The sequence below is a fragment of the Pristis pectinata genome, chromosome 26 (genome assembly GCF_009764475.1).
Source record: "Pristis pectinata isolate sPriPec2 chromosome 26, sPriPec2.1.pri, whole genome shotgun sequence".
Lineage (NCBI taxonomy): Eukaryota > Metazoa > Chordata > Chondrichthyes > Rhinopristiformes > Pristidae > Pristis > Pristis pectinata.
In genome coordinates, this window is record NC_067430.1 from 8,734,113 (window position 1) to 8,758,083 (window position 23,971).

The following is a 23,971-nucleotide window of genomic DNA, read 5'->3' on the forward strand; positions in this document are numbered from 1 at the left end:
GAGGCAGAGTCGCCTGGGACTGTACTCACTGGAATTCAGAAGAATGAGAGGGGATCTTATAGAATCATATAAAATTATGAAATGGATAGATAAGATAGAGGCAGGAAAGTTGTTTCCACTGGTGGGTGAGACTAGAGCTAGGGGACATAGCCTCAAGATTGAGGGGAGTAGATTTAGGATGGAGATGAGGAAGAACTGCTTTTCCCCAGAGAGTAGTGAATCTGGAATTCTCTGTCCAAGGAAGCAGTAGAGGCTACCTCATTAAATATATTTAAGACACAGGTAGATTTTTGCATAGTAGGGGAATTAAGGGTTATGGGAAAATGGCAGGTAGATGGAGCTGAGTCCACACCCAGATCAGCCATGATCTTATTGAATGGCGGAGCGGGCTCAACGGGCCAGATGGCCTCCTCCTGCTCCTATTTCTTTATGTTCTAATAAATGAAAAACAGACATTCTCTTCTCCACTTCGGTTACTTCAAAAATTAAATCAAATTCCTTTGGCATAAGCTACACTTAAAAATCCAATGTTTTATCAATATTGTTACTTTGCATGCACTTTATTCTAACATTAATAACTCTGCCTAATCCAGGCAAGGTAAGGGAAACTGCAGGGGAATGAGGCTTGGAGTGAAGGGTTAGAGAAAGTGTGAATGTGGGTGGGCCACAGTCAGTGAGTAGAAGGGTGAAGATCAGTTGTTGGTGATCATAGGAAGGGATGTGGTTTGAATTCACAAATCAAGGGATGTAGTTGAGAAGGGTTGTGAGCTGGACAGCAAGGAGATTTTCACCTGCAATTCAGTTTGCTCCTTTTCTCTTATTCCTTAGGCTCCTTCCTTTAATCATTTATATCTTTTAGCTTCCCTTTTATCTATACTGTCTCAAAATATATTCTGGCCATTTCCCTTCTCCCTTTCCATTCACTTGTTTTGGATTCACTATTTATATTATTTTATCCTCATGAGCTCTTCTCCCCGTTTTAGTAAATCTAACTTATCATGATCATCATGTTTATCCCTGCCACCACAATCCTGGTCAGTTAAACATTTATTTAAAACATTTTGTTAAATCTGTTCGGTTGGTTTAATGTATGAAATCCTCTGCTACTTTGCCCACTTAGCCATTCTTTGTGCAAAAACCGAGTTAGGTATCACGGACAATGCCACGATTCTCATGCAAGATCCACTTTGGCAAATTTTCCAGCAGGGGCACTAGAAAGAGAAAGAAAGACTTGAACTGTGCATCCCACTGCCCCAAAGACAGAGATGAAGGAGCTTCATTCAGGTTTGCTGCTGTCTGTATAGCTCTATCCTACACCACATACTACATCATGCTCAGATAAAAGAGGGGAGGCTGGATAGATTTGTGAAGCTTGTAGGATCCACTGTGACAATGTACTTTAAGCCTGTTATATTCTCTTTCCAAAAAGACTCAAAAAAAACCCTCAAGTTTCTCTTTCAACTTTATTGTGGATATTTACAGAACAGCACAGATATTAAAAACAAACCAAATAATTTAGTTCGATTAACATACTTAATACATATATTAGTCCTTTCATGAATACATAGTTTAAAGGGTTTTTTTACAAATCTATGAGAATAATTATGCCCATTTCCTCCTAACCTCATTTTTCATTCAAAATAACTGCATTCAAATTTCATTTCACCAAAACTTATTACTCATCTCTCATCATTTAAGAAAAACAGTCCCAATGAAGGATTGTTAGTCAGTTAAAATTCTAATATTCTAAAATGAAGCCAGCTTTGCTATAGTCTTCAATAGCAGGCCATAATAGAATTTGACTGCATGTCCAGCTCTGTTCAACTTTCAGTAGAATTAATAATTTAAAAAAACATATGCTGCAACCTAATGTACACCCGTACTTCTCTTATTACAATTCCTAGCCGCAATTTCCTCCCACCAAATCTTACAGACTTTACTCATGTTCAGAGGACAGTTCCAAAGATATCAGCAACTACCAAAACTTGCCCATGTGCCAAGTACAGAGAGAAAGTTGATCCAGTTCCTATTAAGCATCTGCACACATGCACCTTGCAGTAAGAATCATAGTGCGTAAGCCCATTTAATCTCCCCCATTCCCTCACCTAGAGAGCTGCAGTTATAGCAGCCTAACATCTCTGACTCATTTGAGGTTAGCTAACCCAGCTTCCTTCTCTTAATGGCTCACTATAAATTTTGGGCAGTGATATTTTGAAAAGCTTCTGTATTATTTACGCAACTACAGGTTCAGTCAAATTCTGTACAATGAAGCACAATGTATGGGGGCAAGGGGTGGGATACAAGTTTGAGATGTCGGTATCACGTCAATGCAACCTGAAGCTCTTCAATATGACTGCCATCTCTGGCCCACTGTACAGATCCATGGTGCCAGCTTGCCTCAGCACCTCGCTTCAGCAGCTCTTGTGACTGTTTCACTGCAGAACATCATGCCAAGTCTAATGCATATGTCCACCCGACATCCACACAGCTGTAACTCGCCCAACCCAGGCCTACTAGAACTAATTTTATCAACCCAAATTCACCTCAGCTGAGATTTATTAGCTCAAACTGATGATCAAACTTAGAAGCCTGTAATCTGTAGAGTTCAATGTTACATTGTACAAAATGTTCATCTGCAAAATCATTAGATGAACCAAGAAACAATCATTGAAATCAAAGAGGAACCCAGAGAGTGACCAACTATTAATTTTGACTGCAAGGTGCTTGTCTCTGTTTACCTGCTACAGCAAGTACAAGGACACAGTGACAATAATTTCAGCAACAAGTGATATTTGCAAAGGCTTTATGGTGGCAGCAGTATTTGTTGTAACATCACTAAAGGCAACAAATACCTACCCAGACCTTCTGCTCCTATTCCCTGAAGAATCATCATATTCAGCAGACAGCACAGACAGTAAGTTTTATCGATGCAAGCCTCTCAACTGCTGTACACATCATGACTGTACTCTTATGGCTATACAATTCTTTTTAAATATAGGCCAGTTTCAATCACCACTTTTTGTTTCTGTTAGAACAACATAATTTGCAGCAGTACCTCAGTGTGAGAAATGTGTGAAAAGTAGAATTGTTTACAATGATGCAACAGGTTTAGAGAGGGTTCACAGTTTTACCAGACATAGGGCAGAACATCAGTAAGGTTAACTAAAAGACAGGCACATAAATTAAGAAGGTTGGGTAATGAAGTTGAAAGTAAACTAAGGGAGCCCCTGGTAAAAGGTGTTAGATGTAGTTCAATTTCAAAACCATGAGGATTGAAGCCAAAGAAGAGTTTGGTGAAGAAAGTATAGGGAAAGTATGGGTTATAGTATTCCTAATAAGGATAATGAAATAAATTCTGTAGAGGTTAAAGTAAATCACTTCTTGCTCACTATTTTTCCAGTCCTTGTAAGGTATCTGAGACTTCTTTGCACATTATAAAAATAAATCATTGTTCTATCAGATGAGAATCTATTTATGGTACTTAATGCAACAATGTTAGATGTCTTAAAAGCTCTTCCAGATATGGCAATAATAGTGAAATGCTGGACAACATTTAGAACAAAAGATAAATTTCAGAAAAATACCCATGTAACATAAAGGTGAACCTAAGCTTTTTGAAAGCTGCTTTATTACTGGATGCAGTATGAGAATTCAATTTGTTATTAGAGGTGATGATGAGGGTAATGATTTCTATATATAAAGACAAACTAAAGAGGAAGCCTTGAAATGTAAAAGGCAGTAGCTGTTGATCAGACTTGTGGACAACTGCCTTTCTAGAATTGAAAAAGACATAACCGTGCCTTTAGAAAAGTAGGGAGGAGATTAAGGTGCAATAATTCAGTTATTACTCATTGACAGGGAAATTAAAGTTTAAAACGTGTCTGATTTGGAAGAACAAGTAAAAGCAAATAAAGATTTCTTAGATATATAATGGATGGTGATAAATGGTTTGATGTAATTAAAGAGCAGAATGGGAGAGGAAGCAAATTATTTTAACAAGCTGTGGTAATGGTTTGGTGATGTTCAGAACTGATAAAATGTGCTTTTGATGACATGAGCCACATGGAAGATTGCCATTAGTATTTTAACTTTATATATGTTTAAATTACTGCAAGAACAGCAGTATACAACATGGTAGTGTGTTGCTTTGGAACACCAATATACAACAGACAACATCACAAATACAGGAAAGCATTTGTAGGGAGGTTCAAGTGAAGCTGAGACTCCATCTCACAAAAATAAGCCTTCAGGACAGCTGGTGTTGCAGCAGCATTGGGAGGGGCCTATGTTAGGCTCGTGCCAGGTTGCCGTTTGGAGTAGTAAAAGCATAAGGGAGAGAAGATGTAACAAATACCTTAAAAATGATACTTTATTGTAACTGTTGTGCATCAGGCAATGTCCATGAAAGGATTGCTTTTGCTTTTCTTGCGTTTGGATTTGGCAGAGGGTGCACGGAGTTCCAGTGATTCCAAACGGAAAGGCCTTGGTGTGGGCATATCAGATGGCTGGGTTGAAGACACTGTATTTAGATTGGAGACAGCATGGGAAGATGATCCATTGTTAAGAGATACATTATGCGCAGACGTCTGATTGTGCACTGTTACAAGGAAAGAACAGAACAATATGAAAAATTGCTTGTATAATTCAAGAGTTCTGTAAATATACTGATTTAAATAATCTCAACTGCACAAGCTGTTTACAAGGGAGACCATATACATTGGGTAAATTTGACCAGATTAACTATAAGTGCAGTATTCTTAGCTAAGTTCTAAAAGATTTACCCATCCCAATGTCAATCAATTAATATAAATCTGATCTCAAACTGAAAACAGTTTGTTTTAATATGATCATTTTCCTTTCAAAAAATTGCCAAAGTATTGCTATAAAATGAACTAAGATGATTTGGAGATTCAATCCAGTGGCCATGTTGCTCATTGTTATGTGTTAGCAGGCAATTCGAAATTGCCTAACTTGCAAACTTGTAAACCTGCCAGAAGGAATTGCAGAACAAAAGCCAAGAGTGGGTCAGTGACATTTTACTCTGGGGGTTTTCATTTCTTCCCAAGTCTTACAGCCTGCTGACAAATGAAGACATTACCCCAACTCAAAACAGATCAATTTTGCACCTGGAACTGATGTATTTTTCTTTTAACTACTGGGGGAATTTATGTCATTGATATAATTCTAGTATTTAAAATATGTAACTGTATGACTGTTTGGTGGTTGCTTTATCATCTGTAGAATAACAATCCCAATTTTGGTTCATCCCCAGAGATAAATGAGGACTTTTGATAGTCATCTGAGCTAAGCATGTTTTTATTGTGCTCAAACTGTTGCATTAGGGCAACTTTTAGTCTTCCAAGTCGTACATTGCCATAGTGGTTTGTACAATTGAATAGCCTGGTTAGCCATTTCAGAAAGCAGCTAAGGATGAAGCACTTTGCTCTGGGCCTGGATCAGACCAAAGGAACATTAGCATGCCGTTACATTTATGATAATCATGATCCAGAAGTACCATAGTTATCACAATAAGCATTTAATTCCTGATTTGGTTAATTAACTGAATTTTGGCTTGCATTTGCCACAGTGAGATTTGTATTTTACGTTTCTGGGCCAATGGCAATTTCAGCATTTACCGTGAGTTCACTCAAATTCAGGTCAATTGGTTCCTAAACTGTAAATTGAGCCCAATTCAGGTAGGTCTTAATTATTGAGCTTTAAATGCTTTAAATGATAAAAATTGAATAGCAATGTTTTTGGAAACAGCTTTTTCATTCACCCCAATCTGTTCCATATACAAAAAAAAAGACTGGCTGTTTATAACAGCAGACCAGACAGGACACAGAGGACTACTAGATTTTAAAGGGTATCAGGGGTGGGGGGGGGGGGGGGGGGAAGAGTGGGTGGGGAGAGAGGGTGGAGGTTGTTAAGGAGAAAGTGCTGATGACAGTGATCACATGCTATAGCATACCTTGTGTTTCCTGGCAATCATAAGAATTGGTCTTTATTTGCATAAATGCTCCTGGCATCTTGCCCTTAGTCAGTCAGGTCATCTGACCAGTAGACTGGCAGTTATGGGAGTAATTATCAGAACTTTACTATTTTTACATTGGGAAGGGGGCCAGGTTGATGGAATAGCTGGCCGATTGTTGAGCTGACCGATTGCTGAGCTGGCCACCTTCAGACCGCTCACTTCCAGGCAAGGCTGGTTCATTATTGTATCACTGAGGAGTGGAATCACCTTTGCATCAGTGGGTTGCTCTCACCATTCAGCAATCCAGTGCTGCTGAGATTTTTCAGGGTAACAGGATGTCTGAATGGCAAGGAGAATATTGTAGTGTCAGAGAGACAATGGGTCCTGCAACAATCAATAATAAAATCGATCTGTTTAATATCAAGAGGCAATAGAGGTGCGATTGCATTGCTGGGACTATATAGATCACCAGCTAATGGAAAGTATATAGAGGAGCAGGTTTAGAAGGAAATGCAGAAATATGCAAGAGTCATATTATTGTGATAATGGTGGTGTGTAGGGGGAGGCAGGCATCATTTGTTCAAATAGAGTCTGGGATGCAATAAGGGGCAAAGAGAGAGATGATCTTCTGAAGAGTGTTCTATCAGTATGCTCCTGGACCAACAAGGAAGATGGCATTGCTGAACTTGGTTCTGGGAAAAGACTTAGATCAAATGGAGTATATGTGGAGAAACATTCAAGAAATAAATATCATAAAAGTTTGGAATAGTGGTGGAAAAGGAGATAAATCACTCCAAAGTGAATTGAAGAAGGGCCAATCTCAATGGAATGAGATAAACTGAAATCAATGCTTGACAGACAAAAATGTAATTGAACAATGGGAGGCCTTTAAAGTCTTTTGGCCTGTAGTCCAGGTACATTTCCTTGAGAGAGAAGGGATGGGAAATGAAAGAAATCTACGGAAGTTAGAAAAGGTTAAGAGTAAAATGGAGCAGGAGAAAGAGTTTATCACAGTTTGTTAACACAAGTGAGAATCAGGCAGATCACAGAGAGTTTGGAGAGAAAGTCAATAAGGAAGTAAAAGAGACAAAAAGAGAATGAAAAAAAGACTGGCAGTACACATAAAAGGGAATCAAAAATTATTCTATAGGAATATGAACAAAAAAAGGGTTGTATCAGGACATTCAGGGTGATCAGAGACCAGAAAATGAAATTTAGTCATGGAATTTCCATGGCTCAGGTATTAAATGTGTAGCTTACTTAAGTCTTAACTAAGGAAGAAGATGATGCTAGAGTCTCAGCAAAGGACGATGTATCTGAAATTTTGGATACACTAAAAATGGACAATGATGAGGCACCAGAAAGACTTACGGCACTTAAAAGCAGATAAGTCTCCTGGTCCAGGTGAGATGCATCCTAGGTTGCTGAGTGGAGAAATTGCAGAAGCCCCAGCCATAATTTTCTATATAAAAGGGTAGTGTCTGAGGATGAAAAATTGGAAATGTTACACCTTGTTTTTGATAAACCTCAGTGGTGGGGAAATTCTAGAAATAGTAATCGGGCAGAATCAACAGTCACATTGACAAGTGTGGATTGATTAGAGAAAGGCAGCACTGCAAATCACGTCCAGTTAACAACAGTGCTTTTTGATGAAGTAACAAAGAAGACTGATGAGTGAAATGCAGTTGGTGTATATATTTGACTTATAAAAGGCATTTGATAAGGCTTATTAAGACCACTGCTTTTTAATGTATATTAATAAGTTGGATTTGGGGGTATAATTTCTAAACAACTTGGAGGCACAGAACTGTGAGGAGGACTGTAATAGACCATGGAGATTTAGATTGGCTGGTGAAATGGACAGGTAGGTGGCAGATGGAATTCAGTGTGGGAAATGTTACATTTTGGTAGGAAAAATAAGAAAGTGCAACACAAATGAATGGCCACAAGTGTAAAAGGGACACAGGAGAGATATATGTGTACAGTTTATTGAAGGTGGCAGGGCAGGTTGAGGAAGTGGTTACAAAACCATATGGGGTCCTGGGCTTTATAAGCAGAGGCACAGAGTACAAGAGCAAAGAATTTGTGACAACCGTTTATAAAACAAAAATTGATTTGACCACAACTTCAGTATTGTGTCCGATTCTGGGTGCCACAGTTTGGAAAAAATGTGAGATCTTTGGTGAAAATGTATAAGAGATTTACCAAAATGATTACATGGATGACTGACTTTAGTATTTGGATTGACTGGGATCTCCTTGGCACAGGGAAGGCCTTCAGGAGATTTGATAGAGACATTTAAAATCATGATGAGTATAAGCAAAATAGACACTCAGAAACTATTCCCATTGGTAGAGGGGATTAAGAAACAGGGAACAAAGAATGATAGCAGTTGGCATGAGGAAAAGTTTTTATGTACTGAATGATTAGGGTCTGTAGTGCACTGCCAGGGGTAATAAAGGAGGCAGATTCGATTGTTGTATTCAAAAGGGGGCAAGATAAATATCCAAAAGGAAATAATTTGCAAGGCTGTGGGGATAGGGTAGGGGAGATGGACAAGCTGGATTGAGTTTATATTGACTCTATGGGTGGAATGGCCTCTTTCCATGTTGGAACCACTATATGATTCTGTAATTCAGCTGTCTTTTATTTCACCTTTACCACCATTCAGAATAATTTACTTCTCAAAAAAGTGACCTGGCTTCAGTCCTGACCTCATGTGCTATCTGTGTGGAGTCTGCACGTTCTCCCTGTGACTGCGTGGGTTTTCTTCAGGTGCTCCAGTTTCCACCAACATCCCAAAGATGTGCTGGTAGGTTAATTGACATGTAAGAGTCGGTTAAAAAAAAAAGTGGGAGGAATAGGGCCAATGGGAATGCACTGAGAGCTGGCATACACTTAATGGACTTGATCAGTGTCATTAGAAAATATGAGGAAAACTAATCAAGATAGCTTGGTATTCCTCCATCAACCCTCGCACAAGGCTGCTGGACCTTGCTCTGTCCAAATAGCTCCATATATTTGCAACTCCTGATTACTGCTAGAGTGCCTCCCTCAATGTTCCAAAAAGATCTTGCTAGTTTTCTGAATCCCACAGTGTACTCACGAACCAAGACCAGAAACCCAGAGCTGTCTTGCTCCATGACTACCAACATGATTGCCAAAGATCACAAGCATCCTCGACAGTGAATTCACCAGTGATCCTAAGGCCTACTCACTCCACTGTTCTCCAACCCCTCTTCCCGATTCTGAGACTCACCCAGAATACTGTTTGACTGCAAGCTCAATCACTGGCAGACCATAGGTCTCTTTTCCATGCTGAGGGCTTACCAGAATGTTATTGGCAGAGCCAGTTTAATAATTCTATTCCAATTCAGTTAGTAAGGCAATGGAAATTGCTTGGGAGAAGCAGCTATAAATCAGGATTTATATGTAGTAACCATTAATACAAATGAGAACCAGCCTTCAAACTGTTTTCAAATATAAACTATGAGTTTTGATCAGTCTTGAAAATAGTTCAGCTGCATAAACAAACAACACAGTCTGTGAAGAGAGCAGACTAATCAGCTCACAGCAGAGGCCACTTAAGAGAAATGGTTTGGAAACCAGCATGACCATGAGATATTCTCATATGCATAGGCCAAACTTGCAGACATCAGAGCTACATTACTTAGACTACACCAAAACAGGATAGGACATCTTGAGATATCTTACCCCATTTGTGACAAAGGTCAAGGAAGGTTCCGGATTGGCTATTTTGCTACTTAATACTTGGTCATGCTGACAGCATTTAAGAAGTGTCTAGTTGGCACTGAAAGCTAAGGACCAAGTGCTAGGATGTGGATTAAATATGGAAGGGTGTCCACTAGTTGGTGTAGATGAGTTGGGCCGAATGGCCTGTTTCCATGCTGCACGAGTCTATGACTCCATGACCATATTCTCCCACCAGATCTCCCCTTGACTATCCGCTTGTGCTGAGCAAGGACTTGCTGCATCTACATTTCCAGTCTCCGTGTGGATCATTTAAAGTCACAACAGAAATAACACTTTTTTTAAGCAAACTAAGATTATTGTGTGGTGATCAATCTGTCTGTTATCGTTGCCAACTAGATCTAACAAATCTAATCACTTCCTCACAAGAAGAAAGTAAGCTGGTATACAGCTCAGAAAAATAAAGGGAATTTAGAAGAGTGTATACAGCAAAATAGATCACCAAAATGATTACAAAGTAATATCAACACTTATCCTCTCTTACTAACATCTCTTTAGTCAGACTCTAATTACTAGTAACGGAGTGACAGGGCATTGTGTGAAAGTGATGCTTTGCAAGTTACGATCAGTGAGGCAAGATACTTGACATTTTCAATAACATTTTAAGGCCAAAATTCTCTGATTTTAAAAGGTACCCTCATCAATGCAGTCATGGGGAATATTACAACAATCTTGCATTTGTGATCATTAAACCAGAAATAAAATCCTTCTGTTAAAGCAGTGAACTATCTCGTTTCCACAATTTTTTTAAAATCAGATCTGCACAGCTAATCCCCCACTTGAAACTTGATATTTCTGCTTGTGTCGAATGATGTTCCTACTGGTATAATTGGTTTAACTGTTTTAATTATGAACTGTCATGATACTTAACAGAGACTTCGTGCAGGATCCGTGTTCAAGATCTGACTGGCACGCTTTGACCTGAAATAGTTGTTGGCAATATTTTCACTGTCACTACGGTTGAGCATTTGTCTGTAACGATCTTCTTCCTATAAATCAATCAAAAATACTTTCTTACATTTGTTCCTTATCAGAACAGGAACAGTGAACTCTCTGTGGAAAATGCTATTACGGTAAGGAGGGAGATGATGAGGATATCGTACAGAAGAAGGCTGAAGAGGAGAAAGAGGAAGAGTGACTGCAGAAAAAAAAACCCTAGAAAATACAGGAAGAACTCAACCAGTCAAGCAGCATCAGTGGAAAGAGAAACTACTTATTGTTTTGATTCAGGGATCTTTCCTCAGAGCTGCAACCTAGACTTCACCTTTATTGTTGGACTGTATACAAGGAACTATAGCTGCTCCCTGGGTTACAGAAGACCTGACTTACAGAAATCCAACTTTACGCATATTCTCCCATAAATTTATGCAAACATTTTCAGGAGTTATGAAATAGGGGTAGCAACTAGTTAATTCAAAAGGCAACCAGTCTTCAAAAAAAAACTGTTTACGTGTGACCCCCCTCACAATAATCAAACATATGCATTGTCTTTCACAGAACGCAACTGCCAGTTCACAACGGGAGGCCACTTAAGAGATTTGCTTTGGAAACTGACAAGGCAAATCTATTCTATTGACACTTGTAAAATACTTTATCAAACAATGTAACTTCCATTGGTACTTTAAGGCCATGGAAACTAGCCAGTGAATATGGGACATTCTGATTCTGTACCACTGTAACTACACAGGGGGAAGACAATAAATAAATGTTCATGTTAATTTACCCTTATTAAAATTCTTACAGAAAAATTGATTTACAGACACTTCTCAGGAATAGAACCCTTATGTAACCCGGTGACTGCCTATACTTCAAATGCAGTATCACTAATCTTAATGCCAATTCCCCATTCATCAACCATCGCATACTCCTCATCTTTCTTTTGTTTCTTACCACCACACTGTTCTCTTGGTTATAATGAAAAAAATAAAAGTCAACACAATTTCTACCCCAAACCAAATTTATAAATGAAATCATGCCACACTGTGTAAAACCTAATCATCCCGATGTATTAATTTAGTGTCTCCCTGGTGCATTAACTTAGTGCTTTTGCTTGTACTAGTTACTCTGTGGAGTGTTATGCCAGTGGAATAATGAAGGTGGATGCCATTTGGATTAATGAAGCTACACTTCCGGCATTGTGGTATTCTGTTTCTGCTGCCTATTCACTGTGACTGGAGGGCCACCTGGCTCCTTGCAGATTTAAGGACTTCTATCCTTTCCAACAGTTCTATTGTGCAGTATTGGAAAGCAAAGGTGCTTGCCCTATCCTGCATCGTAGCTTCTTTATTTCTTCTTAGGCAGTCCCTCGAGATCAAGGATGACCTGTGGATTTGATTTTCAAGTGAGACTCTACACCGACATTCACATTTGACATCAGCAATGCAGGTCTTCAGGATTGATTCCTCATTGTTATATTTTTAAATCTTCACCAGGGTTATTCCCTGGTATGAACATGTATTATGAGCATTTATTTTACAATATTTCAAGGTTTTTAAGCAATCTATCTCAAGTCGTCTGCTGGGTGGCATAGTGGTAGAGCACTGCTGTCTCACAGTCCAGAGACTTGGGTTTGATCCTGACCTTGGGTCCTGTCTGTGTGGAGTTTGCATGTTCTTGCCCTGTGTGCTCTGGTTTGCTCCCACATTCCAAAGATTTGCTAGTAGGTTAATTAGCTATTGTAAATGATTTGAACAATTAGTTCATTTCTTTCTAGTGATGCTAGGGGTAAAATGTTAACCAAACAGCTGGAGTTCAGTCTTCTTCAATGAGTGTCATGTTATCTTTTGGACTCACTTTAACCAGAAGAACAGGCACAGGAGAGTCCCTTAACTCTGCAACCAAATCTCACCAGCTCTGACGGTGAATCGCCTCCTTAATAATTACACTGAAATCTCAGTATATGGTCTGTGCTCAAGTCACATCATGGACTAGAACCTACAACCTTCTGATACTGTGACCTAATAATGTAAACTAATGCTGAGAATTTGATTTCAGTATTGGTTTATTGGTTATTGGTTTTATTGTGCATTTCCTGAAGGATCTTCAGGCAGCACCTTCTCCATCTAAGATCTTTTATTAAATAATAAATAAACAATAAATACAATTGTGCATAGATTAACAGGGTGTGCACATGGATAGTAAAGTTGAGAAGATGACATACGACTCCTTTTAAAACTATTGTAGCCATGCCATAACAATACACACCTGGCTGTCCTTGTCCATGAATCACTGAAAATTAATATTCAGATTCTGCAAGCAATTGGGAAGGCAAAGTGTATGTTGACCTCTATTGCAAGAGGATTTTTGAATAGGGATGTCTAGCTATACTTGTGATAGATGGAGTTCAGTGAAGGTTCCCCAGATTGATCCCTGGAATGGCATTTTTATCATATGAAGAGAAATTAAACACAATGGGCTGACATACAAGTTTAGAAAGATGAGAGGTGATGTCACTGAAATGTACAAAATTCTTAAAGGCTTGACTTGGATAATATTTCCCCTAGCTAGGTGTCTAGCACCGAGGCAGGGGTGAGAAGAAACTTCTTCATCCAGACAGTAGTGAGTCTTTAGAATTCTCTACCCAAGAGGGCTGTGGAGGCTCAGTCACTGAGTACATTTGAGAGAAAGATTGGTAGATTTTTAGTTATGCAAAGCATAAGGATGTGGAGTTAATGCAGGAATGTGTTACTGAGATAAAAGATCAACTATGTTCTCATTGAACAATGGGGCAGGCAAGAAGGTCAGATGAATTCCCTCTGCTTCTAGTTCTTATGTTCAGCTCAGTAACACAGTTCCAGAATTTTAAAAAGTTACAGTGAAGGAATAGGAACCCATTTCCAATATTATGTTCGTCTTGGAGGGAGTAAAGTCATGAATGTAAAAGATACCCTTGATATTCCAGATAATAGAGGTCACAGGCCAGGGGTACTGTTGAAAAAACCTTGTTGAAATCCTTGTCTACCTTTCATATGAAGTAGAGTTCAGCCATATTGGGCTGATCGTGGTGGGAGTAGATAGTTAAGGTGATGGGTCAGGTACTGATTGTAGCAGCCAGAGAGATGTCAGGTATCCCATTGGGTTTTGGGAGGACACTGCTGCAAGAAAGAGTGATGCTGGGAACCAAGAACAAGCACAGGTGAGGGAAAGGAAGGTCATGTAATCGACCATCCCTTTTTGGTTCAGATTCCAGCATCTGCAGTCTCTTGTGTCCCCAAGCAAATGGGGATGTTTGGGGAACTGACATCTTGTGAAGGGACAGTCTAGCAAATTGTAAAGCACAGATAGACACTTTGGTAATTGCAGACCAGGCGATTAAAGTGATGGTAGAATGGTGTCAGCTGGAATTTGAAATTGTCAAAGCAAATGTCTACGACTTATATGAAGAAATGGATAAAGAGGTGGCTCATAGGAGAACCTGCAGCAGTGACTCTGGATACAAACCACTGCAGAAGAAGACCCCAAGTTGGGGACTCAGAGAAGAACTCACTGAGATCGAACCCCAGCCAGGTTCACAAAGAGTGGGTAATATCTGAATAAGGTAGTGGGTTTTGGAAGTTGGGAAACTAAAGAGTTGAGTAATTGTTTGAACTATGTTGTGAATCTTTGAGTTGTTTGAACTAATCATAATTAATAAAGAAGTATAGTTATTAGGCGAAGACAATGTCTGGTGTGTTTTATTGTGTGCTGCATTTAATTAGCAACATGATCAATCAGGATGTTTCATGCTGGATAGTGTTGGGTTTCTTAAGTGTTAGAGCTGCACTCATCCAGGCAAGTGGAGATTTTTCCACTACACTTCTTAGTTGTGCTTTGTAAACACTGCGAAAGCTTAGAAAATCAGGAGGTTAGTCACTGAGTACTTGCTCTCTAATGTAATTATGTGGCTGGTCTAATTACATCTCAGGTTAATAATTTGGATTGATCGAAATTAAAACTGTTGCTTTACTATTGTACATACTCAAACAAAATTAGTGCCAACTGAGCTGAAGGTCAGGTTACTTTAGGAGTCTGTAGAGTATGGATTAATTTGAAACTGATGCTTACCATTGAGCAATCTGCAATATCGTTAGCAGAGACTCTCACCCCTTGCTTATTTGATGCTGTACTGGAGCCAGCTGAAAAATATCAAATTGTTAAAAGATATAATTTGTAAATCTCAAAGGATTTAAACCTATTTCACTTCAACTTCTGATCCACTTAGCAGTAAGGCACTGGCTTTTTCGCACTTCATTACAAACAAGTTCTTTCCAAACTCTCCATTGCAAGGTAGTCTTATTCAAGCTGTGTAGAGTCTCAGTAAACTGTCAATTTTTATGTCAGATGTGAAGTGAATACCATAAAATTCTGATTATCCACTTACCAATGATTTGGAAATGCCAATGGTTCACCACTTGACTTACCAGGTGATGTTTGCTGCCTCCCTTGCACTCATTGCAGCCCTGGTTCCTGAACTTTCTTCAAACTTACTGGTGCCTTGGACCCCATGCACCCACTAAGCTTACCTGGCTCACTGGAAAGTTTATTATTACACTGTTTAACATCTAAAAAATAATAATTAAGTGTGTAAGGGTCCGGCACTACCAAAGTCGCGAGGGTGCCAGATTAACTTTTTTTCTGTAAAACTCAATCCAGTTTACTGTGACCTTGGCGATATAGATTGCATGAGCTGCCAATCTCTTTTCCATTCTTATAGGTAGAGATCACTTCATTGCTAAATTGTTTCATTGAAGATAATACTAGTAGTTAATCACCCTTTCAGAACACAAAAGGAGCAAACAGATCAAATCATCAGAAATACAATCTTTGATTTACATATTTTAAAGCATTTTGTTCAAACCATTAAAAAAATCAAAAATCAGTGCAATTTTCAGAACCTTTCAGTTGAATTTTAGATGAACGTATCATGGGTATTGTAGCTGTATAGAGTTCTCCCCACTGCTCCAATGTGCGAGGTAGCACCTGAGCATCCAAAACTGCTGTCCAAATTTAATAATTATTTTTTCCCCCAATGGACAGCAGTTCAGCAGTTCCATGAGGAACATTGTGAACAAGATTCTTTTCCACTGGCATGGAATAACTAATGTTACCAATGAGATTGAAGGAGTATAGACAAATGCTTCCTGTTCTCTCTTCTGATTTCATTTCCTTTTGCCATCTGACATGCGTAAAAAGGCAACTATGTGGTTAATCAAGTTTTCTGAGCTCTCCAGCTAAGTCTTATCAAAATTGTTTTTTTTTGAGAATACAATTGGTATCCAGTCTATTGAATTCTGCATTTTAATCTACAGGCTTTGGCTGCCTAGCTCTTTGTTCTGGAATGCCACCCTAAAGCTCTCTGACTTTCTTCTTTATGGTGCTCTTAAAGACTCTCCATAAAAGCTGCCTTCTTTATGTTCCAATATCCCTTTGTGTAACTCTTATCAAACTTTGATAATATTTCAGTAAAGTCATAGTTGTTATATAAATGAAAATTGTTGTTCTCTTTGAAAGTGCTAAAATGTATTTAATTTAACCTGAGTACATGTGTTCTGGTTTCAGCCGAGTTGCCAATGGCATCTAATTTAGTTAGAGAGCAACTCCAGATAATTTACAATAACCTGAGATTGTGGATGTTTTAAACAACATACACAGATATGAAAACATTGAAAGATGCTTTGTAGCTTTTCCTTTGGAAACACTGGAACATTTCTGAGAAAACACTCATTTACCAAAGATGTCCACTACCACTTACCAGATGGAAGAGTGATCTTCTGAAGAACCGTTTCTGGTAGTTTCCAGCAACCACTTTCTTCATCCCAAACACTTTCCCGCTTTATTCTGTCTATATTGCTGTAGTTGCATTCACGCCGAATTAATGGCTGGATTCTTTCTAGAACTTGCTGCAGTAGAATGTTTTCTCGTTCCTGCCTCCTTATGGTAGACAGGTAATCAATGCGCTCAAACTCAAACTCAGATTGAAGATCAGAGATTTCTATCTCAGCAATCTTTAGCTTAAATCAAATGAATGATAAACAGATTAATAAACAACCTGAGGTCTTATCAGCCATTGTTACTATTAAATCAATTTTAGAAATGAATACCTTCACTCAGTGATGAGAATGGAGGACTCACTAACTACAGAATAAAAGGAAATTAGATAAGTCCATTTGGGGAAAAATAACATATTGATTGAATAAGATAAAGTAAAATAGAGGGGAGCCATCTTATAAGTAAAAACAATGTTCTGTTTCTGTACTGTAACTTTTGTCTCATTTCATTTAAATGCAATTGAGTTATGGTATTTATTAAATTATCTGTCTTAAGATCCACAATCCTACTTTATCCATGTTATTCTTTGTGAATAGACAGAGCAGAGTACATTTATTAAATCCAACAGTGCACACTTTAACAGTGATTTCAGATTGGGCTAAATGTTAGATCTCTAAAAGTGTATGTGATGGGTACACTTTATAAGGTGCCTTTAAACCAGAAAAATTGACAGCAGTTCAGAAAGCTGGCTCCAACCAACTCTTTTTAAATAAATTGAAGATTTTCCAGGCTTCCTGAGACTCAGCAATACTTGTAAGTTGAATACATAGTGTTAACTGAGTGGAATGAAATATCTCATAGAAATATGGGGATACTTGCCGCAAACATGATTCATGATGCTGTTGAAAACTCCCCCACTGAAGCCAAACAGCACCACAGTGAATGCCATACCACCATCACATTGAACACACCAAAGGTATTCTGAAGATATACTTTCCAGAATTTGCTTCATTTTTCATACCAGCCAGCATCTGCAGAGTACTCATGTGCAATTTTATGCAAGAGCAAGATTTGGATTTGCAAGTGTAGCAAGCAAAGAGCTAAGATCGTTCTTGGATGATTCAGACAAGGAGGGTGATGATAGCGATGCACCCCTTGCTGCTCTCATTGGTGCACAGGATACCAGAGAAGAGTTGTTAATTCAAAATTACACCAATGTATATCATCTGAAATGCTCACTGACCATCCTCCCTCCATCTCCTCCCCACCTTACCTGTCACACCAGTGACACAAAACAGTCATAACCAAGCACCTCATGAATATCCCCCATTGTTCCCCATCAATTCTTCATGTTCATCTATCATCAAACAAGCTTGAAGACCAAATGAAACCCAGCACCCAAGAAAGGTCATACTCAAGGTCTAGCAATGTATTTTAAATGCCTAATCACGAAGCAAAATATATATTCCATTGTTCCTGATCAATTATAACTATAGTTTGCTAACTGCATTACTACCAGAAACTGTACAGTTTTGTTTTTTTTTTCATTCTCAGGTGCAAGGACAAGTAGAGGAAAAAGACAATGAAAGTTTTATAGAGTAAGGGTATATTACAGAGAAGAAGATAGAACAGGCCATTACCTTTCTCTGCAAGTTCTCTATATTTTTGCTTTTTGCTCTAACTTCATCTTGAATAGATTCGTAGACATTTATCAGGATAGTAGGATCATCCCTGTCTGTGTGTTTCAGCGCTTCTGCAAGTTGATTCTTACGCTCATCAGCATATTTCTTCCGTCGTTTTCGTTTCTCCTTCAGCTCAGTATTTTTGGCCTGTTCTCCCCCTACTACCTCATTCTCCAACATTTTCAGCCTACAGTGAACAATAGATCATTTTGTTAACTTGCCTTGCACAAAAGAGTTGATTTTGACTTTTAGGTGGCCAACTTTTGGCACACACTACTTTGTTGCCCATGTCTAGGATGAAGAGATGGCCGCTATTTTGAGACACCAACCTCATTTATTTTAGGCCAGGTAGTTATGAGGTGTGAAGCAGTTAATTAACAGATTGGGAATAGTATTTATGAAAACTGTAAGGATAAATATAAATTAATTTGTTAATGGCATCACATGAATATTCTCATGTTACCATTGCGATACCAATAGGAGAATTGGGATTGCTTTTGGTGTCCAGTGGGCTCATGAGCAAGCCCAAAGATCAATCCACACTAATGTGAATATTACACATTGTCTATAATGGTAAATAATTGTGCAATTTTGCAAATTTACAGAATTTCACATTAATGGTCCATTAACATATTTTTGAATGCCCAATCATTAAGGAAAATAGATATTCCCTGTTATTGGTCAATTATAACTACAATTTATCAAGTACGACATTGAGCATTGTGCTACCAAAAACTTTGGACATTGTATGTTGTATGATGAAATTTAATCTTATACGTTATTGCTGAACATGGTTGGGTCATCTTTGGAAGATTGTGCAAATTGCTAAAATTGTTATGTGTCCTACATGCATAAAATAAACATACATGCAGAGGCTCCTTGATATACACACCAATGTTAAATAGTATGCAATGCAAGTTTTGAAATCACTTCCATAAATTAATTTGCACATCCAAGGTTTCGAAATGGCAAAGGCCTTTCATAAAAGTGTAAGTCTTAGCAGGATGGTGAAACCTACTTCTGCATTGCTTAAAAGAGACCAGCTGTACCTGAAGCATCATTCTATCAATTATTCCATTTTTGGAGAAAGAGATAAATAATCTGTTTTTATTAGTTTTTCTTGAGTCATGAATGTTGGCTATGAAACGCAGCTCCCTGCTTTTCTTCAAATAGTGCTATGACATCATTTACATCCACCTGGAGAGGCAGACAATTAAACATCTCATCTGAAAGATGATACTTCCAACAGTGTGGCAATTACATGATATTCTGTCAGCCTAAATAATGTCCATGAGTGGAATTTCAACACAGTCTTCTGAGCAACAAATGCTACACACTAACACTTTATCCACAAAGTATTCCGAACAAAGAACGACAGGGAAACTAGTACAGAAAATACACACGACTTTTAAAGGGAAATAGTCGAAGGTCAATGAAGAAGAACCTTTCTTTTGATTAGTTCCTGCATTTACATCTGCAGTTTAAAAAGCTAAGAGGTGATCTCAGTAAGAAATTTGCTATGATTAAGGGATTAATAGGACAGTTACAGAGAAATTATTTCAGTGATGATATACATAATAAGAGAACATAACTTTAAAAGCCAAGCCATTTTAGGAGGAAGCACTTTTTCCACTCAAGGGATTAATTCATGTTTGAACAAAGTTCACCAAACTAGACCCAGAACAGAGAAGTAGTTTCTAAGAAAATGGTTTATAACTTTACACACAACTTTGGGAGTAATAAGAATTGTTTGCAGAATGATTGAGTTGCTGAAAACAGCTGGGACAATTGGCCTGTTCCAAGAAATTGGAAATGTTGCACAAGTACATGCAAAATTTTCCAAAACTATTGTATATTATCCAGAGAATAATGGCACACTTGTAAAACAGACCTTGCAAGTACCTCTTCCTGATCTAACGTGGCAGGTGACGAACCAGCTGGAGAATATCCTGCTGCAATTTCTCCCTTTAGTAGTTGCACCCCTAATACAGAACGTTGCTCTTCAGTGGATGCTGTATCTTTCATGCTTCTGCTGTCTTGTTCAGTTATTTCAGGCTCTGGTTCAACCAACTTGAAAAATTTGATAACAAAACCAAATTATTAAAGCAATGTTTAGTATTTGACAGGAAACCTGGTTCAGTAATTTCCATATTGTATAGTATTCTGAATTTTTAAAATTCTACCTTATGTACAAAACTGTATGTTTTCCTATCCTTACATGTTGGTAATTGGTAAATTACTTATGTTAAAGGCTAAGGAACTGCCAACTTTTCTTTGGTTTCTTTCATCATTAATTGGTAATAACTTTATAGGCTCTCGACTCTGCATGATTATCTGGAATTGGCAGAACTCACTTCATTAAATTAGCAGTGTACAGCAACGGCACCATTGGTGATTTCTGGGCACTCGCAGGCAGGAACCTGTATGTGATCACCTTGTATAAAATAGCATGGGTCACTTTTGGTCCATACAGAAGGACTTAAATTGGCACTGTGTCATAAGGCCTGCAGAAAATCAGTTGCATCTTCATTTACAAGATTCCTTTGTAGACTGTGCATATTTCCAACTGCATTTGTATCAGAAACACTTCTACAAACAACTGATAAAACAAGTATTATTTTAACCTAAGAAATGTTTGTTTTTGTCTGAAAGAATAAGTAATGCATATTCCACTCTCTATAGTACCATTTGTAAGTGGCCGTGTCCTTTTTTTGTCTGCACTTTGTTTCATATTTTCTAAACTATTTTCTCTAGTTGTATGAAAATAGTTGCTGGGAAACCCCTTTTCATGGCCTATCCAAAATACATAGATAGATTAAGTGACTAGATGAAGAAGGTGTTAGATAGAGTAGCATAAAGAAAAGTGTGAGGTTGTCCACTTAATAGAAAAGCAGATTTTTAAAAAAATGGTGAGAGACTAGTAATTCTTTGCATGCAGTGGATTCAAAACATGCAGCAAGTAAATAAGCCAAGTCTTGGAGCACACCCATCAGTTCCATTCTCACACAACTTATTTTCTTAATAATAATATTAATAATAATAGTATTAATAATAATATTTACCGTAGCGATAGCTAGCTTCTGTTCTATTTCACTCACATCCGCTAATTTAACACTAAACGGCTGAGTTATCTCTATGGCAAGGGTGCTTTCTTCAAATGGAGGCACATCTAAGGAGACAGAATCATTTGTTTTGTAATGTTATCAGTTATGTATGCTGTATATGCTGCTACTCTGATAATTAAGAACATTTATGTTCCCCATCAGAAAATGGGAGCACTCTCTTATACTTCAGCCAGCGACATTTTAGAACAATATCAAAAAAGCCTCAACTCTTAACAGCATGAAGTCCCAACATATGCCCAGACATGATATCGACCTCAATGTGTACTGTGTATATTTCCATCATCAAACCAAAATTATTTACCCAGCCAAAGTTTTGCATCCCCCAGGATAACCTGAAGTTATTTTGTGTGTGCTTCATTTCAATGTGCTTCAATTCAACTAAAATCATATCAATTGGAATATTTCATTACATTACCAAGGAATAATATTTTCTAGCAACATTGCCCAATGTTTCATTAAATTTAAAATGATTTATCTGTTTAAATAAATAATAAAATCTGCTGTTGGTTTTCCCAGTGAAGCATGTATCTTGGGAAAGCCATCTCCTGTAGGTGCCAGGTTCTGCTAGAAAACACAGAATGCTCCTCTTAATAAAAAATAGAAAATGCTACAAAACACTCAACGAGTCAGGCAGCATCTGTGGAGAGAAAAATAGAGTTAATATATCGTCAGAACTAGGAAACATTTAAAATAATAGTTTTAAGTTGTGGAGAAGATAGTGGGAATTTTGGACAGAACAATAGGAATATCTGTGATAGGGTTACAAACAGCATTGCCATGGGGATGAGTTGTAGAGGTCCTCTGGTCAATTGGGTTAATTGAACCACCACCCGCACTCCCCCCAGCCCCAATATCATCCAAGTTGATCGTGAGCATTTCCTCCTGCCTCCAATCACAAGCATGACCCTTATCCCCTAACCTAATTGGAAGTTTGACCCTCAGTCCTACCAGTTGGCACCACCGCACATGCCTGGCAGTCTTCGTGCCAACATAGATCATACAAGTACAGATCCAGAACAAATTTTGGAAAAGAGACTCCTGGTTTTAAATTAAAATAAAAAAAACTGCAGTTGCTAGAAATTTGAAACAAAACAGAAAATTCTGCTAACACCCAACAGATCAGGCAGTGTCTGCAGAAAGAGAACAGTCAACTTTTCCAATCTTAGACCCTTTGTCAGGAAAGTGTTAAATTAAGTTCTGTCACACAGCAGACAAAAATGTGCTGTGCAGAAGAATTTTTAGTGCCTTTCCCGAAAAATAATTTTTTCTGGCAAATACCCTTTTTTGCCCAAAGATAGCGATAGTATCTGTAGCCTTGGTGCAATTGTACCACCTAATGCTTAATGAAAATAAGAGTCTCACAGCTACCAGTCTACCACATTTGCACTGTAAAATAATACTAATGGCATACAGTTTAATTCAATCTGTCAAAATGTCCAATAATATATCACTCTAAACAATCCCCTATAGCTAAATAAAATTAGTCAAGCATTGACAAATCAGTGAGCAAAAATATACTAAGGATATCCTGAAAAACAACGAAGGTTCTTCTCCCTTTCGATCAAGACATAGGGAGATAAGACATGTGAAGATAACATATGCAATGATGCACATCCTGCATGGGAAGTCTCAAAACATTTGAAAATAAATGTCCACCTGATCGAACAGATGATAGGATAAAAGTAGTACAAAAGGCTTACTAAGACCATTTTGCAATCATGCTATTGTAATTATAGTGCAGATGTGTATGTCTGTCATGTATTGAGTTCAATGGCTTCAGGATTCAAAATCAGACTTCAATCTATTGAGTCCCTAAGACATCTCAGAGTCAGTGCATATGATTCCACATCCAGTATTGCTTAGTCTTGCTGGCACATTCAGCTGCAACTAGAAGTCATCACTGGGTAGTGCACACCAATAAAATTTGCATTGAACAAAAAAGAGTTCAAATCCTGGCCCATGCAACATACCAGTGGCCTTATCAAAAGCTTCAATGTGTGCCAGCTTCAGTTCAAAAGAATTTCTGAGTTTTTCAATATCTTCCTGTAGTTTAACATTGGACTTCTGTTCTGCTTCATAATCTGCTTTGATCTTTGATAATTTCTGCTCATATTCCTGAAGAAAAATCAAAATGAAATATTTGATAAAGTATTCTAAAAACTCATCATACTGATTTAATATCAACATTAACTGCAAGAAACGGAAATACTTGCTTAACAATGATATGCTCTCTGGTATAGGCACTCAGAGGAACACAAGGTTGGTAATCTAGATCCTATACTATCCATACAGTTCATCAGCTATAGGTTGGCTATTTTTTCCTTTTGTTCAAACCCTGTTAGTCAAGGGAAACATGTTGTTCTTATTATTCTAATTGGTAGCTTTTTGCCTGTCAGCCATTCACTGATATCATCAATGTAAAAACAGAGAGTACTGGAAACACTTAGCAGGTTAGGTGGCATCTGTGGAAAAAGAAACAGAGTTAACTTTTACAGGTCAATGATATTTTATTAGAAAGTTAGAATCAATATGGTTTACGTTACAGAGAAGGGGGAAGGTGATAAAGTCAAAGGGAATGTTTATGATAGGGTGGAGACCAAGAAAGAGTGAATGGCACTAGTGGTGATAGTGTCAGTCGAGAGAAAATGGAGAAGGCTTGCTAATCATAGTCA

General features: G+C 38.0%; 1 protein-coding gene across 1 annotated transcript in view; it reads right to left on the reverse strand.

Moving 5' to 3' along the window:
• Positions 1 to 4,388: 4,388 nt before the first annotated feature.
• Positions 4,389 to 23,971, reverse strand: part of kif17 (kinesin family member 17) — a 47,449-nt gene continuing 27,866 nt past the window's right edge. The window contains exons 7-14 of the mRNA XM_052038973.1: positions 23,270 to 23,414; positions 21,237 to 21,343; positions 20,066 to 20,244; positions 18,133 to 18,361; positions 16,476 to 16,734; positions 14,789 to 14,859; positions 10,617 to 10,734; positions 4,389 to 4,597 (exon numbers count right to left, since the gene is read on the reverse strand). Coding sequence (XP_051894933.1) covers positions 4,389 to 4,597; positions 10,617 to 10,734; positions 14,789 to 14,859; positions 16,476 to 16,734; positions 18,133 to 18,361; positions 20,066 to 20,244; positions 21,237 to 21,343; positions 23,270 to 23,414 — 1,317 coding nt within the window. The remainder of the gene's footprint in view (positions 4,598 to 10,616; positions 10,735 to 14,788; positions 14,860 to 16,475; positions 16,735 to 18,132; positions 18,362 to 20,065; positions 20,245 to 21,236; positions 21,344 to 23,269; positions 23,415 to 23,971) is intronic.